General features: G+C 44.5%; 1 protein-coding gene across 5 annotated transcripts in view; it reads right to left on the reverse strand.

Moving 5' to 3' along the window:
• Positions 1–15,874, reverse strand: part of pitpnm3 (PITPNM family member 3) — a 52,825-nt gene extending 36,951 nt beyond the window's left edge. Inside the window, exons 1-3 of one of the 5 annotated variants that reach the window (XM_081700387.1) lie at positions 15,545–15,873; positions 6,747–6,842; positions 904–1,008 (exon numbers count right to left, since the gene is read on the reverse strand). In XM_081700387.1, coding sequence (XP_081556513.1) covers positions 904–1,008; positions 6,747–6,842; positions 15,545–15,569 — 226 coding nt within the window. In that variant the 5' untranslated portion in view covers positions 15,570–15,873. Of the gene's footprint in view, positions 1–903; positions 1,009–6,746; positions 6,843–7,389; positions 7,505–14,828; positions 15,520–15,544 lie in introns of those variants that run through there. The other 4 variants (XM_026997784.3, XM_081700385.1, XM_081700383.1 and 1 more) reach the window with 4 other exon arrangements.
• Positions 15,875–17,799: the final 1,925 nt, after the last annotated feature.

Genomic DNA, 17,799 nt, shown 5'->3' on the forward strand with positions numbered 1-17,799 from the left:
TACACACAGCTAGCCAAGAAAAAAACAGAACAGAAAACTATCCTATTGCCTATCATCCTCTGAAATGGAGAACTGCATTTAATAAAGGTTGTGATGGCTGTGTTTCCCATGTGGTTTACCCAATGTAGATGAAAATAGCATTACGTTAAACCATCCTTATACTCTGCAATTTGACCTCCTACTCACCATTTCAAATCAATGCACTTGAATAAGAGCCCAGAAATGATGATAGATGCAACAGCTTCCAAATTGATAAGGTAGCAATACTGTCAATCAGGGGGTTTTCAGAAGCAAAGTGATATGTAATTTATGGAAATTCAATAGCTTCTAGCAGCAAGTGAACCAGGATAGAGTCTACATTATCTATTGCTTATGACTCACTTACCATCCAAAGAATAAATTCCAAAAGGCACAAAGTGAACAGAAACAGATAAGCTAATAGGTGACATGGTTTAAATTATTTTATTTTTTTTCATTTCAAATCAGTGATGGAAAAAAGCCAATGTGTTAGAACACCAGGTGCGTGTTATGGGTGTTTGTGCACGATTTGTAACTAAATGGGTGATGTATATACACAAGTGGATGAAATGCTAGTACAAACTTAAATTTCAAGTATTTCTTCATATATGGACATCTATAGCTAGCAGACGCCACTGTGCATGGCTTTAGCAAGCCATGTGGCTGTAGCAAGCCGCCACAAAGCACATTCACCAACAACCCAATCGCCCCCCCCAGCGCCCCCTGCAAAAAAAAAAACAAAAAACAAAACACCAATCAGGTGCTACTCTGCTGCAGTATCTAAAAACCCAGAAGAGACCAGACCCGTAGTTGAACAGCCCCGTTCTGTGGGTTTGAGTTTTAATGTCTGCTCTGTTTATAAAGTGCATCTGTCTTTGCCCTTACCTGCTGTCTGGTCAATCTGCCCCAAGGTCTCGATCTGTTCCACGAGGTCATTGGAGTTCCACTGACTCATACCCAGCAACATCGCAGTCTTCCCCTCCAAGACCTCTGTTAGGAACACGTACACACACACACACACACACACACACACACACACACACACACACACACACACACACACAGTGAAGGAGCGGTAGTGTCATAATTTTACTCCGGCTGATCCAAATCTGCACTGCTGCATTTGGCCCTTCGTTTGTCTCAACTCTGAGAGACAAACACATGGGATTAGGCCATTAGTGCTGACTGGATTCCCTTTCCAAGTGAGGGCCTGATGACCGGAATCATCAGCCTCTCTGCTGGGGCTCAGGAGACGACCCTCAGCCTGCGAGGGAAGCGTTTGGAACAGATGCCGGATCGGTTTTTGCGTCTCTTCTTGGCTCTGGATTGCCTGCGTGAGAGAGTAACTGTGACAGTCATCCATCAGGCCTGCTTGTCTTAATCAAGCTCTGGGGCCATTTGGATGCGCGGCGTCTCGTGCTGTTTTCCCTCCTGTCATTTCCACGCTACGCAGAGCTTGTGCAGCCGTGGATGTACAAGGACCTACGTTCCCAGCCCCCGTGGCAAAGCAGGGCTGAGGAGATACAGACCAAATGGTGTAAACTACTGACTCATCTAGCTGGGAATGGACCTGATCAGTACAGTTTAGGGAGAGAAATTTGGGGAGATATTTCTATCTGAGAGAGAGAGAGAGAGAGAGAGAGAGAGGGCTTCTTACTGCCCCTGAAGAAGGATCATAACCAAGCCTGTCAAAAGAAAACAAACAGAAAGAGAGAATTTGTAGGGAATTTGTAGGGAGAACCTGAGGGATTCTAGTACTAGTACAGTAATGACATGTCCAGCAAGACCTCTGAACAGCGAGCACAGCACAAGTTCTCAGTGACGAGAAGAAAAGCCAAAATGCCTCCCTACAGAAATTAAGCACTGAAAATCCTCCCTGCAGTCATCACACCATTTTCTTGTCTGTGCTTCACGGCGATGGTGCACCGAGAGCCTGGAGGTCACATTTCCAGAAGGAACTACTGAAAATGTACAGACAGGGTTATAAATCTGGGGAGGAAGAGAAGTACTGAATCGTACAAAGTAAGGCATAAAGCAAAGAATCGTTCCGAACGAAGGCAATTAAATGTATAACAAATCTGAATTAACACCGCTTAGCACACTGCTGAATACTTGAAAAGGCCTGAATTAATGAGGTCCTGGGGTGGCAGTTCCATTGAGCACATTTCTGGCTCGGGAATTTTTTTAATTCAATATGAGAAACAAAAGATGCGAAAAATGTTAGATGCCCTGGCTCTGGCATGGGAGAAGCCCTGGGTTAAGATTAGGAAGTGACAGCATCCTCCAGGAGGTTTTATTACGTGGGGCTTTTTTCCCCCCCGCACTACACTTTTAGGCTGCAACAGATGATACACCAGAAGAGCCATGAATTCATGAATAGCTAATGTGGCAAAACCAAATCAGCGAATCCATCTTTGGTTTCTCAAACAATGTTTCTTAAAGAACGCCCTTGTGAAGACAAAGAAGCAGGGGGGGGGGGGAAGCTCTACGATACACCGTCAAATCACTTTAAAAACTTTCAAAAAGAACCACCAATAAGAACCAAAAAAGCCCTCCTCTTCCTGCTCAGGACAAGTGGAAAAAAAAATGGACGAAGGAGACGGAAGTCATCCAGGGTGCCACGCCGTCACGCCGACAAGAAACAAACACCTGCCTCAATTCCATCTGCTGGACTGAAAGATTTGGCACGTAGTGCTCTAAAAAGTTCAGAAACACGGGAATAGCTGCGTGATGTCACAGTGTCTCTCCTACATCACACTACAGGAGATGGTGTCATACGAGTGGCACACATCAACATAAATTGTCCCTGGTTTTAAACGGCACCACCCAGCAAATGGGCTCTCCACCAGACTTTATGTCAGAACCACTGTTTGAAACGCCGGCCAGCCTCCGAGGACACTGAGCAGGGATGATGCGTGTTCTGGTCGCACTCTGGCAAAAAAAAACAGGCATTCATGCAATCTGGCAAATTTACATTATAATCAGAAATGTAGGAACTCAGAGGTGTGATTCGCTCAGAGAATCCATGAGTCCAAGTAGCAGCTGTTGATCAAATAAAATGGACCTGGTGTTGGGGCGGGCGGGGGGTGTATGACCTTATCACCTATTCCCAACACCCGGGCACATGGTACCACAAAGTCAGTGACATACTACATGATGGATGCTAGAAAATGCTCGTTAGTCTTATACAAGTCAAAGATGACTTTTTAAGCAGATTTTGATTAATGTAATTAACACGGCCTGACAAAGACAGGTAGGGTTAAGAGCCTAGTGTTTGGCCAGCCAATGAGATGAGACCACCGGCGTGTACTCAATAAGGAAAAACGCAGCCATGTAGCAAGGTGTCATGCTACTTATTTAGTAATGGCAGCAGAATGAATGACTGTGGAACCATAACATATTCGGCAACCAACATACCTCCGGTAGCAATTTATGGCAGCTTTAAATCAGGAGCTTGCACTAATGCCCCACTGTAAATATGGTGTGGTTAGGCACTCAAGTGAGTGTACTCTCACACGAGTGCACTCCAATAACGGATCTGGATTATCCACTGTGGAAATTTGTCAACATGTCAATAAAGGCTCAGAGTAGAGCTGGTATAAGCACTGAATAGGTTCTTTCATTTTTAAATTTGGCTGTGTTTCTGCTCTTAGGAGCAAACACAAATGATTTACCATTGTATTTCTTGGACCATAATCGTAAAACAAAGGTAAAAAAGTGTTAGTTCCTGTGGTTTGAGTGGATTACAGATTGACGCAGTGCTGGGTCAGAGATTAACATAGGGACAGGAGTACTATGTAATGAGTGAAGTCAGAGGCAGGTACAGTCGTGTCTAAGCTCTCACGCTCGCGCAGCGTGACCTGACATTTTACAATACATTTGTCCCTTCACCAAACCACAGTGCACGAGTCGATTTCACTTTTAACACATTTAACATTCATCATTTGTTCCGGACACCCGCAATGGAAGCCTCAAGTTAGCAGGACTCCATGCAGCTTCTATTTATATCTGCATTGCCAAGGAAAGAGTGGCTAATGACTTTTTAACGGAGCCTTGCTGGTGTTCTGCACAGCACGGCACCGAGGCAGTAGGGGCGAGCGGTGGGCCGAGCCCCCCCCCCACAGCCACGGAGAGGCGAACGCACACGGCTGAGTGGAGGTGTCAGGCAGGTGAAGGCGGGCTGCCAGTGAGCTATGATTATGATGAGTTTCTTCTTCTCTCCCGCTCCCTCTGTGCAATTTCACCGTGACTGTTGCACACTGAGCGACAGAGGTCACGCAAACAGAGCAGCCGGAGTGAGCCACCGACACCTATGGAGGAGACACGTGTGCAAACACCCCCCCCCACACACACACACACCTCATTGGCATCATCCACAGACACACGGGTAGAACTTTGTTTTTTTCTCTGTTATGTAAGTTGAACTGAAAGCATACGTGGGTGAGGTGAGCTTTCAGAGGCAGAAAAAAATCCAAGACTGGCAAGCAGACAAACAACATAATGTGGTTAAATTGTTTTGCACGTCATCAGTCTCCTGAGATTCTACACGTGTTATAAACAACTTCATTCAGAAGGGTGCCCTCTACAGGCAGCAGCCGTAGCGCTCGAACCCGCAGTCCAGATGAAGCTCCGTTTACTTCAGGATAATTTAACTGAAATCTTTCCCACCTCTGCAGCGAGCAGCAAGACTAGAATAGGTGGCCCACTTTAAGGTTCTGGTCTGGTAAAACCTTTCTAAATCCAACATCTGTGACCATCGGACCGTTTTGTTATGCTTCTTCGGAACGTCACCGAGAACTGGAGAGGGGACTTCTGAAGATCTTAGCTCCATGGAGAGACCAGCGCATCTGCTGTGCTTCTATCAAACAGGCCAGCCCTTCGAGCGCCTGCTGTAGCTTGCGCCTTTAGCATTTCCACGGTAATGGTTCGTGGCAGCATCATACATTTTCCTCATGGCTGCATTCCTCCGGTTTCTTTATAGCGTGGGAGAAGGCATTAATCACAGGGAAATAAAGAAACGTCCTGGAGGGAAGAAACCCACAGTCGAGCGCAGTCCTTGTGTCTCATTTTCCTTCCGCTGTTCTCTGCTCTCCTTGGATAAGATTAATCTCATCACTTAGACAAATATCATTAAACGGGGAAAAAATTAGCGCGCACATTAAACTTTTCAGCATTTTCATTTTAAATGGGTCACATTTATGAGGTTTCCGATAGCTCACAGAGACGTTCCTCAACGAAACCAATCAAAACTTGAGGCTTCATCTTTGTTATCTCCATGTTCTGTGGCTGGGCAGGGGACTCTGGCAGAATGAATAAGCAGGGAGTTGTATTAGAAATGAAAGGACAGATGTGTGTGTTTATATTGTACATCCATATATTCCATATATCCCTGCCAACAGGCAAAGTTTACAGATGTCATCCTTAGGGAAGAGGCCCACAAAATTAAAGTAATTTTTTTTAAATCCGTTGAGCACAAACATGCTACAGCATGCATTATCCTCAATAATAACAAGGTCTTTAGTGTTTAAGCCAATGTTACTTACTACAGCACCAAGACACAAAGTACAGACGTTAATAAAATGCTAATATGTTCATGCACAATTTTTAATCTTATAAAATGGTTTCGTCAGCACGTCTATGCTTTTGCTAAAGTAGGCGACATGCCCGACTCTGGAAACCTGAGGAGGGGTCACAGAGGCCTTCTCGTCTCTAACTACGACGCGCCCATTTTAATCACACAAGTGGCAGCCCTCAGCACCAGTGAAGAGTCTCAACTCACTACAGCATTTGGTACCGCATAACTGACCAGTAGAGCTGAGACTCACACCTGCCTCTACCTCTACATCTGTACCTGAGGGCCGCTTCAGTAATTCTGCCTCTTCCTTATCAAACTATACGGTAGCCAAAATCACCATAGCCCTCCCCTTCAGAGGACGTAAGAAAATAAATTCTGGTGCAACACATCTACTAGCACATGTGTAACATGAAGATACTGCGACCCAAATGTGACCCTACCAAAAAACTAAAAAAAGTACAAATATTCCCAGGTCTCGGAAGGACTCCGCGGATGGCTGTGGTACAGGCTGGCGCCAGCGAGTACAGCTGGATGAGAGCAGACACGAGCATCCCACAGCTGCTGTACCGCTTCAGCTGAAGCCCTGGGCACTTCTCGTGTGCCATCTCTCTGGGTGCTGCTTTTTTTGCAGTGATCAATAAATGTGTATGTCTCAGACCATGCTCTGAAGGGCTGAAAACAGGCTGCAGGCTCACAGCACCCAACAGCAAGGCACTGATGCAATACGCTGCGTTTTGCCATGCTGGACTGAAGCCCAAGCAAGCTGTGTGTGGAGACAGCGTTAGATTACAAGCAGACTTTTTGTGGATGCCTGTAGTATCTGGTTTGTGGACATACAGGCTCATAACCACACAGCCCATCACGGAATTCTCTTACCAACAAATTGAAAATGGGCTAAATTAAGCCTTCTCTTGTTTAACTAGAGCCATGGAAATGTTTCCCTGGCGTGCTCCATCAATCACAGCTAGGACGGCTCGACAAAACAGTAGCGGCTAAAGCACAAAACGCAAGCAGTACAGATCGCTCTCGCCATGTGAAGTCAGCAGCATCAGTGTGTTGCTGTGGTCTGACCGAACACACACACACACACACACACACACACACAGTAGAGAGGTGAAATCAGGACATGAACAGACAAAAGAGTGGTACTAACCACGGGCATCGAAAAACTCATCATCAGAGCTGTCCACAGACTCCTGGGCGATATCCCGCATACGCCAGTGGGAGGCGCTGTGCTTGCGCAATGTTACTGTGGGCGAGAAGACAGAAAGAAATGATGAGACATCAGGTCTTAATTGCCTGTGCAATTAATGAGCATCGCTTCACTAACTGATTAGATCCATCATGGAGACAGCAATATCCAGGTTAATGTACAGCACAACTCCATCTACATGGACCTGGTTACCAGGTGAAGAAAATGTTTACTCTGAAAACTGTTTTATGCAGAAATAAAACTGGCCCTCGAGGGCAGAAAAGCACAATGAAAAACCTCCATGATATGGGAGGGTGTGTGTGATAGAAATCACTAGAAAGCAAGTCAAAACCATATATTGGGATTAGGCCTCTTTGAAGAACATAAAACAACAACATTAGCCTGCTCAAATATTAATTTAAGACAAATGTTAATTTTAAAAAATTGCATAATCCACATCATAAATCAGCCCCTCTCCATCTTACAATTTGATTTATAAATGTTCTAATTATAGAACTGAGTCACTGAAGACATCTGTATGGCACATGGGAAGCGGTTTGTGACAGCTGATCATTTAAAGTCACATTTAAAGTGTGCTACTTACCACTACTGCAGCTGCTTTTCATAACGCATGAGAGGAAGCCATGAAGCTGAAAAACTACTGACTTTAAACTGTATTTAATGGCTTACCCTCCCTGGGTCACCATTGCTACAACACCGTCTTCTTAGCAAATTTATGACGCCAGAGGACCAAATCCAGTTGATTTGTTTCAACTACCTCAACCAGCCCCAGCCCAGCCAGTCTCAGGGTCACACACCCTCACCTCTCCCTCCCTCGTCTCAAACAATGAGGTTGCGCCTTCCGTTACCGCAGCCTGGCACACCTGCCAGCTCCCGCACCGTGCCACTACATGACTTTTAATGAGCTTTTCATCACATCCTGCCCTGCCATGCTGAGACAAATACTCCCACCATTAATCCCCCCCCAACACACAGACAAAACACACACACACTCCCCAAGATGGCTATCTGCCTTAACCTTTCGTAGATTCCCAATAAAACCTCAGGGCACCATGCAGCCGCATCCACAGGAGAGGCAACCTTCTGCCAAGGCCTAATTAGCACCAACACAGAACGACTCAGGCTACAGACATGTCGCTGCAGCAAGATCCAAACACCAGCCGTTACAGAAGACAAAGAGCACGGTCTAATATGGAGTCATGCACCCGTTTCTTGATTCTGCAAGGGTCAATGTATTGACACATCAGACTACCTCACAGGAGTTGTGCACCATTCATAAGCTCCATACGTACAATGCCATTGGTAATGACTGGTTTAATGTTCATAATGCTTGTGACAACAAGAATTATATTGTGTTATAATCAGGAATGGGCAAGATGCCAAGTATGTAGCCAAGTACTGTGATTGTGCATAAATTTGCTCATATGCTGGTCTGGAGTGTAAAAGCCTGTCTGTGTGTGTGTGTGTCCAGATAGAGCTCTTCTGGCTGGATCCTAGACTAGAGCAGGTCTAATCATATCCGTTCCCTCTCTCACTCTTAATCTGATTCCTGCGTAATGTACCCTGAAATAAACACAGTGAAGTGCGGCGAACAGGACGAAGTTAACGGATTTTGGGGGACATCGCTGGCGCACGAGACAATGTACGCATTTCATCATTTCAAGTTTAACCAAACTATAATCAGCGCAGTCACTAATAAGATTACGCTGGACAGCAGTTTAGCGTCACAGTTGATGGGGCAAACTATCTGGTTGTGAGCCCACTTTGGCAAACTTGATCCAAACTTAGTCAGATGGTACATTTTGACAAGTTAGCATTTTCACAAGTTAGTTAAATGAAGTTAGCCGACTTCCTTAAATATACCACCTCAATATCTACACCAAGTTAAACAATTACTTTTGATATGGGTGTAGGCACTGTGTGTTGCATGGCAAATCTGAGCCACAGCGGAAGACGCATTCACTTCTTTGGCTGAAGGTGAGGAGGATTATTATAACCATTACATGTTTCTATATAATTGCAATAGAGCTATAAAATCTCCAAAGAAGGGAAGGCTTACCTCAACCATGAAATTAGTACCATTATATGAAGTCTACGCTAATGCTAAAAAGGTACAGATGTTTTGGGAGGCTTTCTGTTTCAATGAAAAATGCCTCAATCTGTTTTTTCAACAACAGGATTACAGTGGGCATGCACTATATTTTTACCAGCTAGAGGGGAACTAATAGTATTCAGAGCATACAGAACAGACAGGAGTCCTCATTTGTAAGCACTCCATGTCCAGCTGAAAGAAATGTCACCAGGGCCTTAGGATTCTTAGACGTGAACTGCAGCCAAAATCTCCTGCAAATTTGTCTTTTCGGCTGTAATTGATGCGAGTATAAATTGAACATCTGAGCCACGGTGTGGGACGCTGGCCTGCAAACGCCAACGTCTGTCACAGAAGGGCATTTCCCAGTTCCCAAATCATACACACAGGTTTGCGCTGGGGGCCCCAGATCCGTGTCTTACACGGGGTCTACGAGGAGCACCAAGCGTCAGCATCGGCTCTAGATGCAACCAGGGAGAGCTGCTAACCTCTCACGCTTGCGCCGCCTGGCTGAGGGCCTCCCTCTCGGCTCCACCACCCCCCCCACGTTCTCTCTTTAGTTACAGGCTGCTGGTTATCCAGGTGTTCGGGTGGCACCGGCTCCATTTCTCTCCTGCGCACGTCAGCCATGTGGTAAATCCTCCGCGGAGAGCCGAGTTGAAAGAGCATTACAACACCCTGAGGATCGACAGCTTACAAAGGCCACCACCAGTTCGCTAATGGCATGAAGAGATGAAGGGAAGTTGGTGTTGGTGTTTGTGTGTGTGTGTGGGGGGGGGGGGGGGGGGGGTGATGGATAATGATTTGCAAACTTGTCATGCGAGATAACCCAGCAGGGGTTGGACAGTGGGGTCAGTTGCTGATTGGTTAGGTGGACACACCCTGTAGGTCACCACGTTGAAGCGTTCAGCATTGCTACATGGCTGGTGGCTTTAAAGAAACACCATTCTTCGCCATTTTGGAGAAGTCTGTGCAGCCATCACCCTTTTAGACAGATGAACATGTCAGGATTTGGGGACAGATTTGCAAAGATGGAGAATTTGAGATGATTAAATACATTTTAATTCAGTATGGAGAATGAGGCCCATGACTTAACTTACTATTAAACTTTCTTCTCCCCCTACCTTCTCTCTGGAGTAGTGTTGTTCCCCTTTCCTGTTTTCAATAAGAGGAAATGAGAAATCTGGAGGGAGTCTGTTACTTCACAAGCACAGAACAGAGCAGTTAGCACTCTGCTCTAAAGATACTGAGCTTTACTAAATTGAGGTAGAACAGAAAATTGGGTTCAGAAAAGAAAGAAAAAAAATGCCCTTCACATGCTCTTAAGAGCATTAACACGCTGGCATTTAAGAGACGGGGACTCACTGTACTGTAGGAAGTAGTCACGTGCAAAATGTACTGCCCACATAGACCAGCCTTGTACATGCACACACAATGGTTTACCTGTATTTCTGCCTTCCCTTCTGGGTCTAACATGAACTACAATTGGCTCTGGCAGAACTGGCACAGGCTCTCCAACATCCCTGGATCCAGCCAAATCCCATTCGAAAATCCAATAAAATCTATCACGAGTCTGGCCTGAGCTTCCCAAAGGAAGGGCCATCCCTCATTCAGCTATTCTGCTAAACTGCTGGTCTCTCCGCAGAAAACTCACGCGGCCCTTAGAACGTGTCACCATGGTGAGCGTGTGTTCCCACGGCATATGTGCCGTGCGGCTGGTAAACACCTCCGTTTGGCAGCTCCGCGCTTGGAGCAGCACTCTCCACTGTGAAACGGCACATATGCCCTTGTTACGCTGAAAACACTGATGTGATGAATAGCTGTAATAAACAGAGTTCAAGCACGCACACCCTAAAAGACTACAGCACTGCTCTATGCAACTCGGTCATTTGATGATGCAAGCAGGAACCAAGACATGTGGACCAAAAAAAAAAAAACCCAAAAAAACCAAAACAAACGAACCCCCCCGAGACCTACATGAGCGCGAAAGGTGCAGCATCTGCACCGAGGACCAGAGACGCTTCCACGCCAGGAGAACTTTTAGCTCTAAAAATACGAGAGTTACTAGTTAAAAGAGAGAATTGCACTCCTCTCGTGTGTAAGCACTGCAATCAGATTTTTCCACTGAAGTGGAACAGTTCATTCAAGCATGTCCCACACGCAATCCCCCTCGGAGATATATCTGCTGCTGCAGTGGTCACAGGCTGAAAGCACCTTTATACAGGTCTGTTTGGCAAGTACAGTCAATCATAGCTCTCATTTGTGACTTAACTATGTAAAGGGTGCCACTTACTGCTCCTTGATTAGGAGTTACGCATTCTGAACTGATTGCAGTATGTGACTGCAAAACATGCGAAAATTCTTCAGCAATAAATTGCTCGTTTAAAAATTAGATGCCCTTGGTGGATAAAATATATATCTGCTTTTAGAAATGTCCAGTATGACATGAGCTAGACATGGACTAGAAATTACATTCCATTTCATATCATATGATTTGTCCATAATGATCATATACAGGTATCTGTATTTGAACAAACTGTGACGATATATAATAATAAATAAAAAAAAGTGGTGCTTGATTTAATTTGAACACAAAGCCATAATGCCCCATGGAGCGCCAAACCCATTATAACGGTTATGCAAAGAAGCGGCTGTTTTATTGGCTAGCCTGCATGCACATGGCATCGGGCGATTAATTTATTTCTGTGTCATTTCAAATTCAGTCTGAAGCATTTAGTCCAAAACATCAACTCTGTGTGAAATGATTCCAGTAGGAGCCAAACACTCCCTTGTTCATTTATCTGTTCTTTGTTTGGAGGTGGTAATTTAATGATTTTTTAAATTTTTTTGGAATTGTGTGCCTGAGTTTACATAATTTCATCAATAATCAGGCACGTATTTCCCTGCTTGTTTATTTCAGTTCAGTCTGAGTGACACTTCCAGAGCTCTGCTGTAAGCTCCATCACTGCACAGGTAAGCAGCATTAAGCTTTCAGCCTTAAATTTTTGCTTGTTTGTTTTGCATCTCACTGTTCCATCAGTTACCCAAAGTGACAATGTTTCCTTTCCTTTTCCATTCTCCGTCTGTATGGTGCTGAGCAACTAACTCACACTGCTGCCTCGGAAAGATGTCCGGATTTGGTTGAGGATTCTGCAACATGGAGAGCCACAACAACAGCTACTGTAATGCCCTTCGGACTAGAGATTTCCATCATTGGTTCAGACACAAATGACATGCAATTCCAATCAGCCTTCCTGTAGTTATACCAAGTATGCATTAAAAAAAAAAAATCGCACACACCCGCACACACACACACACACACACCCTTTGCTTTCACTCTTCTGGTTGTGCCATGGTTCAGCTACACACAGACCGCTCTGCAGGCCAGGCTGCAGTTCTCCACACAGTCCCGAGAGCGCCGCGAACGGTCAGTCGCTTGCGTGCTCTCGCTCATTCGCGTCCCGCTCTCAGAGGACTGCAGGGTAACAGTGTGGACCTGCTGTCTGTCACTGACTCTCGTAAGGGGGCTATTTTTAGATCTGCGCTCCATCCAAATCGCTGTGCAAATTAGGCAGCACGCAAACATTTCAGAGAGCACTGAAAACCTGCACTGCATTGTTCGATTTAAGACCACTTGGTATGGAAGATAAGCTAAGAATAATTTCTCCTTATGAATCCAAGACCAGAACGATAAGAGTGGAAGTGTTACTGATAAAAGATAACAGATGGAAAGCAATAGTGTATGAAACACTGGCAGTAGAACGTGATGGATGATTACATTCAACACCACAAAGATGGCAATGCTGGTGAAAAACATAAAATTACTCAGACCTTTACTGTCCTATCTGAAGAATCTTTTATTCTGTAAAAGGTCTCATTTGCTGGCATCATATGCAACCTTTAACTGAGGATCCTCCCTTCATGCTCCTGGGTTTTCCCAGCAGCGGTAAGTGAAGTCATGTCGACTGCATTCTGTGTTTCAAACACGGCACAATGCACATGAGTATTCGACTACAAGTCATTCTGTGTTCATTAAAAAATTTCTCTCTGCACAAGCCAAATTAAATAACTTAAAAGCTTTGTAATGTCTTTACTGTTGGATGCAAATTTCCTGGTAAATAAGAGATTCACTGGAATCCTCTTGCACCAACATAATGATCTATAAGACTAAATGGAATTTAATGCACCTACTCAGAAGCCCTAACCCAGACTATTGAGCACCCCTGCAGCTACTGTTGCTTTCATGCAGCCAGGCAGCATATTGGCCCTTTCAATGTGCCGTCATTTAACATCTTTATGGCCTTGTAGTTGGATGCTCTATGCAGCAAAACACTGATGTAAGAAATGCTGAATTTTATGAGCACACAAATTTGAGACAGGCTCAATAAATTCAGCACAGATCAAATTTACACGCGCCCCTAAAGGGTGTGGACTCATCTACATGTCCAATCCAGTGTCTTTGATGTGTGGGTGATATGACATAGTTGTCCATATTTGGACGGAAGCAATATAGTACAATTGGCACCAAAACAAGGGCTGCGACTCTGCGATTGAGTCTCATTACTATGATGGCAAATGAGAAACAAACACTCCCCTCCCATTCTCGCTCCACGTCTGCCGTAATTTAAAAGCTACTGCATCCTCCTGAAAAAATACAGCCACATTGCTCATGGGGGAGTAGACAAGGAGAGAAATGAGGTGAGCTTGGATAATGAAATGGCATGAGAATGTGAGAAAGCATTAAACTCCCCATCGACTGGCAGTTTTCTGTGTATATATCTACAGATAAAAGCACTGTATCAATCCTGCATATGAGGGAGACCAAACTGCCCTGGGGCGGGGGGTGCGAGAGAGAGATTTCGCTTTAGAACAAAAGAGGGCATCACCTCTGTTCTAACCAGATTTTAGGTGGGTACATGCTAGCCGTACAGGATGAGGTGGCAATGTCGCGCAAGTGAATGAACATTCTTGGCTGATTTAACACACCCCGCAACCCTATTGATCTGGTTTAAAGGCATGCTTCTCAAAGGCTTACAACACTAACCGTGTTGAAATGAACAAATTTTATTATTACAGATCAATAGCATATTGTTGATATTGACAGTCACTGAAAAGAAGTTGTCCAAAGAAACTCTACTGCAATGCAAGGTGTATGCCACTGATCTGGTGTGTAAACTAGCACCCAACGTTTACTCCACACCCACACAGCTGGTTGCATTTGGGCTTGTGTGTAAATGTGACCAACAGCTAGACTGAAAGTGATGAAATCTGGAAACCGTTCTTCAGAAACATCCACAGATGTATTAAAATGTCAAACATAACATTATTTTTCCATTGCTTGCCATAGAGCCCATGAGGTTTTGGGCAGACTTCAGGTCAGGTTCAGCACTATAATAAAACAGACTCTGGTTACATATAAGGAAAGTCAAAAGGAAAATTGTTGCCAAGTCAAAATAAAACAAAAGGAGTTGTGTAGCTTTTTAAAAATTCAATCGATTTCATTCTTGTTCCAAAAGGTTCTGCCCACAGATCTTGTACTTTTATTCAACACTTTTACCACCACGTTTACTCATTTTAGCCCCATGATATAGCCACACGTCATGAGGCGTCAAAGATTAATGAACCCCACTTTAGCAATAGTCAGTGTGCTTGCACTGAGCAAGACAGTAGCAGTCTCCTGGAATTAGCCACCATCTAATGTAATCGGTAAAGAAGTGTCGCTCAGCATGGATAAGATGAGACGCCTAAAAATCTCTGCATCACTATGAAGCAAACCCCCACTGGCTTGGTCTTCTGAGGCACAGTGCCAGGAATTTCCAGTCTGAATCTCATTAGTGTAGTACAACATATGCATATCCTGCTATGCACAGCCTATGGCAGTGACTATGCAAAATAAGCAAGATAAATTCCTTAATATAAAAATAACCACTTACGTGGACAATATACATCCCACCTTTCACGGCAAGAAATTAGCAGACTTTTTTCTCCCCCCAGTCGTAGCCTTAAACGAGAAGTCGGCTCCGTCAGATGTGCCGAGTACAGACACTCCTAATAATACACCTCCCCATCACTGGCTTCTGCTCTGAACAGTGTGCCACAACAAGGACAAAACCGTCGCTAAAAATGAAAATAAATAAATAAATAAAAATGAAGAAATCCTTTACATGTAAGTGAGAAATTACAGAAACGCATGTCTAGGCGAGGCTGTAACTGCATGCCTGTAGGATTACACTTACTCTTTATTTAGGCGTTCGCTAGATAATGCGTTAGCTATCCAAATGTTAGGAACACTTGGGCCTAATTTGGGACACTTTTATTCTACGGACAAAAGTAATGCACTGATTCATACATTCGGGATACGAGTCGGGATGTTTAAAGCACTTATGCGTTATGATAAAACACGTCAGTCTGGAAACGGCTCAGAAAGATTTCATTATTTAAAACACATTAACGCAATATCCGCGTGGCACTCCAAATAGCGCGCATTCCTACACACCGGCAAGCAAAGTAGCTCGCGGCCGGAATAAATCTGCGGCGTGACGAGTCGGTCTCTTACCTGTTAACGAACCGCAACCTTACCAAACCGCACAAAGATTTAGTATCCAAGATCAAGAGATAGTTTGCAAAACAGAACGTGATGGTCACGTACCTTTGCTCCTCGTCTCTTTAGCCATTCCGTTCAATCCGTTCTCACAGAACACCCAAGTGTCTGGTGCGCGTTTTTCAATTAGTTTTGACAGTACGCACGTCTCCCCCCCCTCAGTGCGCCTCAGTGCAGCGGAGATCCAGCCGGACGAGACACAGGCGACCTTAAATCTGCACCGGTGGGTTCATGCAGGTGGATACTGAACAGATTCCACACGTAGGTAAGGAGACCCATGGCAGCTCAAATGCGGTTCTTGTTGAAGTACACACTCTTGGAGCGCGCGCGCGCGTGTGTGTGTGTGTGTGTGTGTGTGTGTGTGCAGACTTTGCTCAAGCCCTCCCCTCCCGTCGCGCGCATCTGATGTTCGACTGCCTCCAGTGGCACGGTCGAACTGACGAGCGGAGCCTCCGTGTTTTTGACAATGACGCCTAGGAAATGCAAATTGTTCCATGTCAAAACCCAGATCCATGTGAGACTATTTTGTAAACAGTTACATGAGCCAGGTAGGCTCGGGGCAAATGTTTTTTTTTTTAATGTTATATTGAGATATAGAGATATACAATATCCCATGTCGGTGTGAGGACTGCGATGGAATGGCACGACCAGCAGTAACGCTTCGGTCACATGGTTGACGTTCCTACCTATAACGACCAAGCCACAGGTATATACAGTACACGGGTTCCAGTGCTCTGTGTGTTCCCTTCTCCTTCTCAGACCTAAGCTTACCTGAGATTTACTTCCTAGTGTCTTTCACTTTACTGCCCCCTCACCTCTCACCTTAAGTAATTAGATCAATGAATCAGTTAGACTACAAATGACTACTTCCTAATGGCTTGCATTCAGTTAATATAGTTCAGACAAGTCTGATCTACTGACAAGACCATGTGATCAGGGGTGGGTTGTTGTTTTTTTGTTTGTTTGTTTGTAATTATTTTCCTTTTGTTTTTGGTTTTGCTTGATGGTTTCTGAACTCCATCTCCTTTTCAGCATATGAAATGAATGCATCGTTGGATGTAAAGTGGAAGATCGATTTAGTCAATTTTCTTTTCATGAGCTCTTCCTAATCACCCTGGTAGTGTGTTGGGTCATTGCATTGCTGCATAACGATGCATTATCCTAGACATTTGGAGACATATTTTGGTAAAAAACATTAGTCATTGTGCTATGGCCATCTTTACTTATAAGGACAAAGATCAGGGGCAAGTCAGTTCCAGAGACAGGTGCGCATGCCTGAGACGCTACACTACATCCACTGTGCTTCAAATTCAAACCGTCACTCCATCTGAAATTATGGCAGAGCCTTTAAGAGGAGCAATGCTGTCTGTTGTTTCCACAATTATGGAAGAGTAAAAATCATCTTCTCCCCACTTGATTTCGTTTTGGCACAGGGGGTGTTATTGGCTTTTCCCACATATTCTACATTGTGGATTTCTGGGTTGGCTTGGTGTACTGCCTGTTCTCATCATCCCAAGCCTGTGTTAATCACATATACGAGATCTATATATTACATGGTGGCATTGTCTTGCAGCCACATGCGATCTAATTTTTAATGTATTCTTCCTGAAATAGGCTCAAACTCCCCTCTTATAAAGGAAAAGTGAAAACCAAAGTGGGTGAGGAGAAATCTGTTTATGGGCCAATCTGAATGTCTGCGGCGGAAACAGAGCTGGCCGAAGGCATCCATAAAAGAACGTTTTAAAGTGAAGTCTGATTCTTACCCATTGCTAATTGCTTTCTGCCTTTATTAGAGCCTGAGGGAATGGGCTAAGACTGGGGGGGGCTTAATGTAACTGCTTGCGTTTAAATGGTGAAAGTGCTTCCCACTCCACCAGTGTTTACCAACTCTGTCATAAATCACACTGCCACCACACTATAGCCTTGGAGCATTCTAAATATGAAAACACGCACTGTATTAGTCAGATAATTCTGTCCGATAGAGAATATCTTATAACCGACCAGTGCTGTTGTGTAACAGTAGCTGAGGGGTCATATACTGAAAAGTGTCTATAAATCATGCCGTAGACAGTCCTTACAACAACCAATATTATATGACTACTAAATAGCACTGCACATGTCAGCGAGCCGGTACAACGCAAAACTCAAGTGCTCATCTAACTGTCCAGTCTCAAGAATTATGGCGGTGCCATTGAGTAGAGTTAACAACAAATTATGCTCAAGCCCAACATTTTTCACACCAGTCACAATCTGCAGTGTTTTATTTCACTCTGTAACAAATCCTGTATCTACACTTCTGCATC

Source organism: Electrophorus electricus, chromosome 17, assembly GCF_041902795.1.
Source record: "Electrophorus electricus isolate QZ-2024a chromosome 17, ASM4190279v1, whole genome shotgun sequence".
Lineage (NCBI taxonomy): Eukaryota > Metazoa > Chordata > Actinopteri > Gymnotiformes > Gymnotidae > Electrophorus > Electrophorus electricus.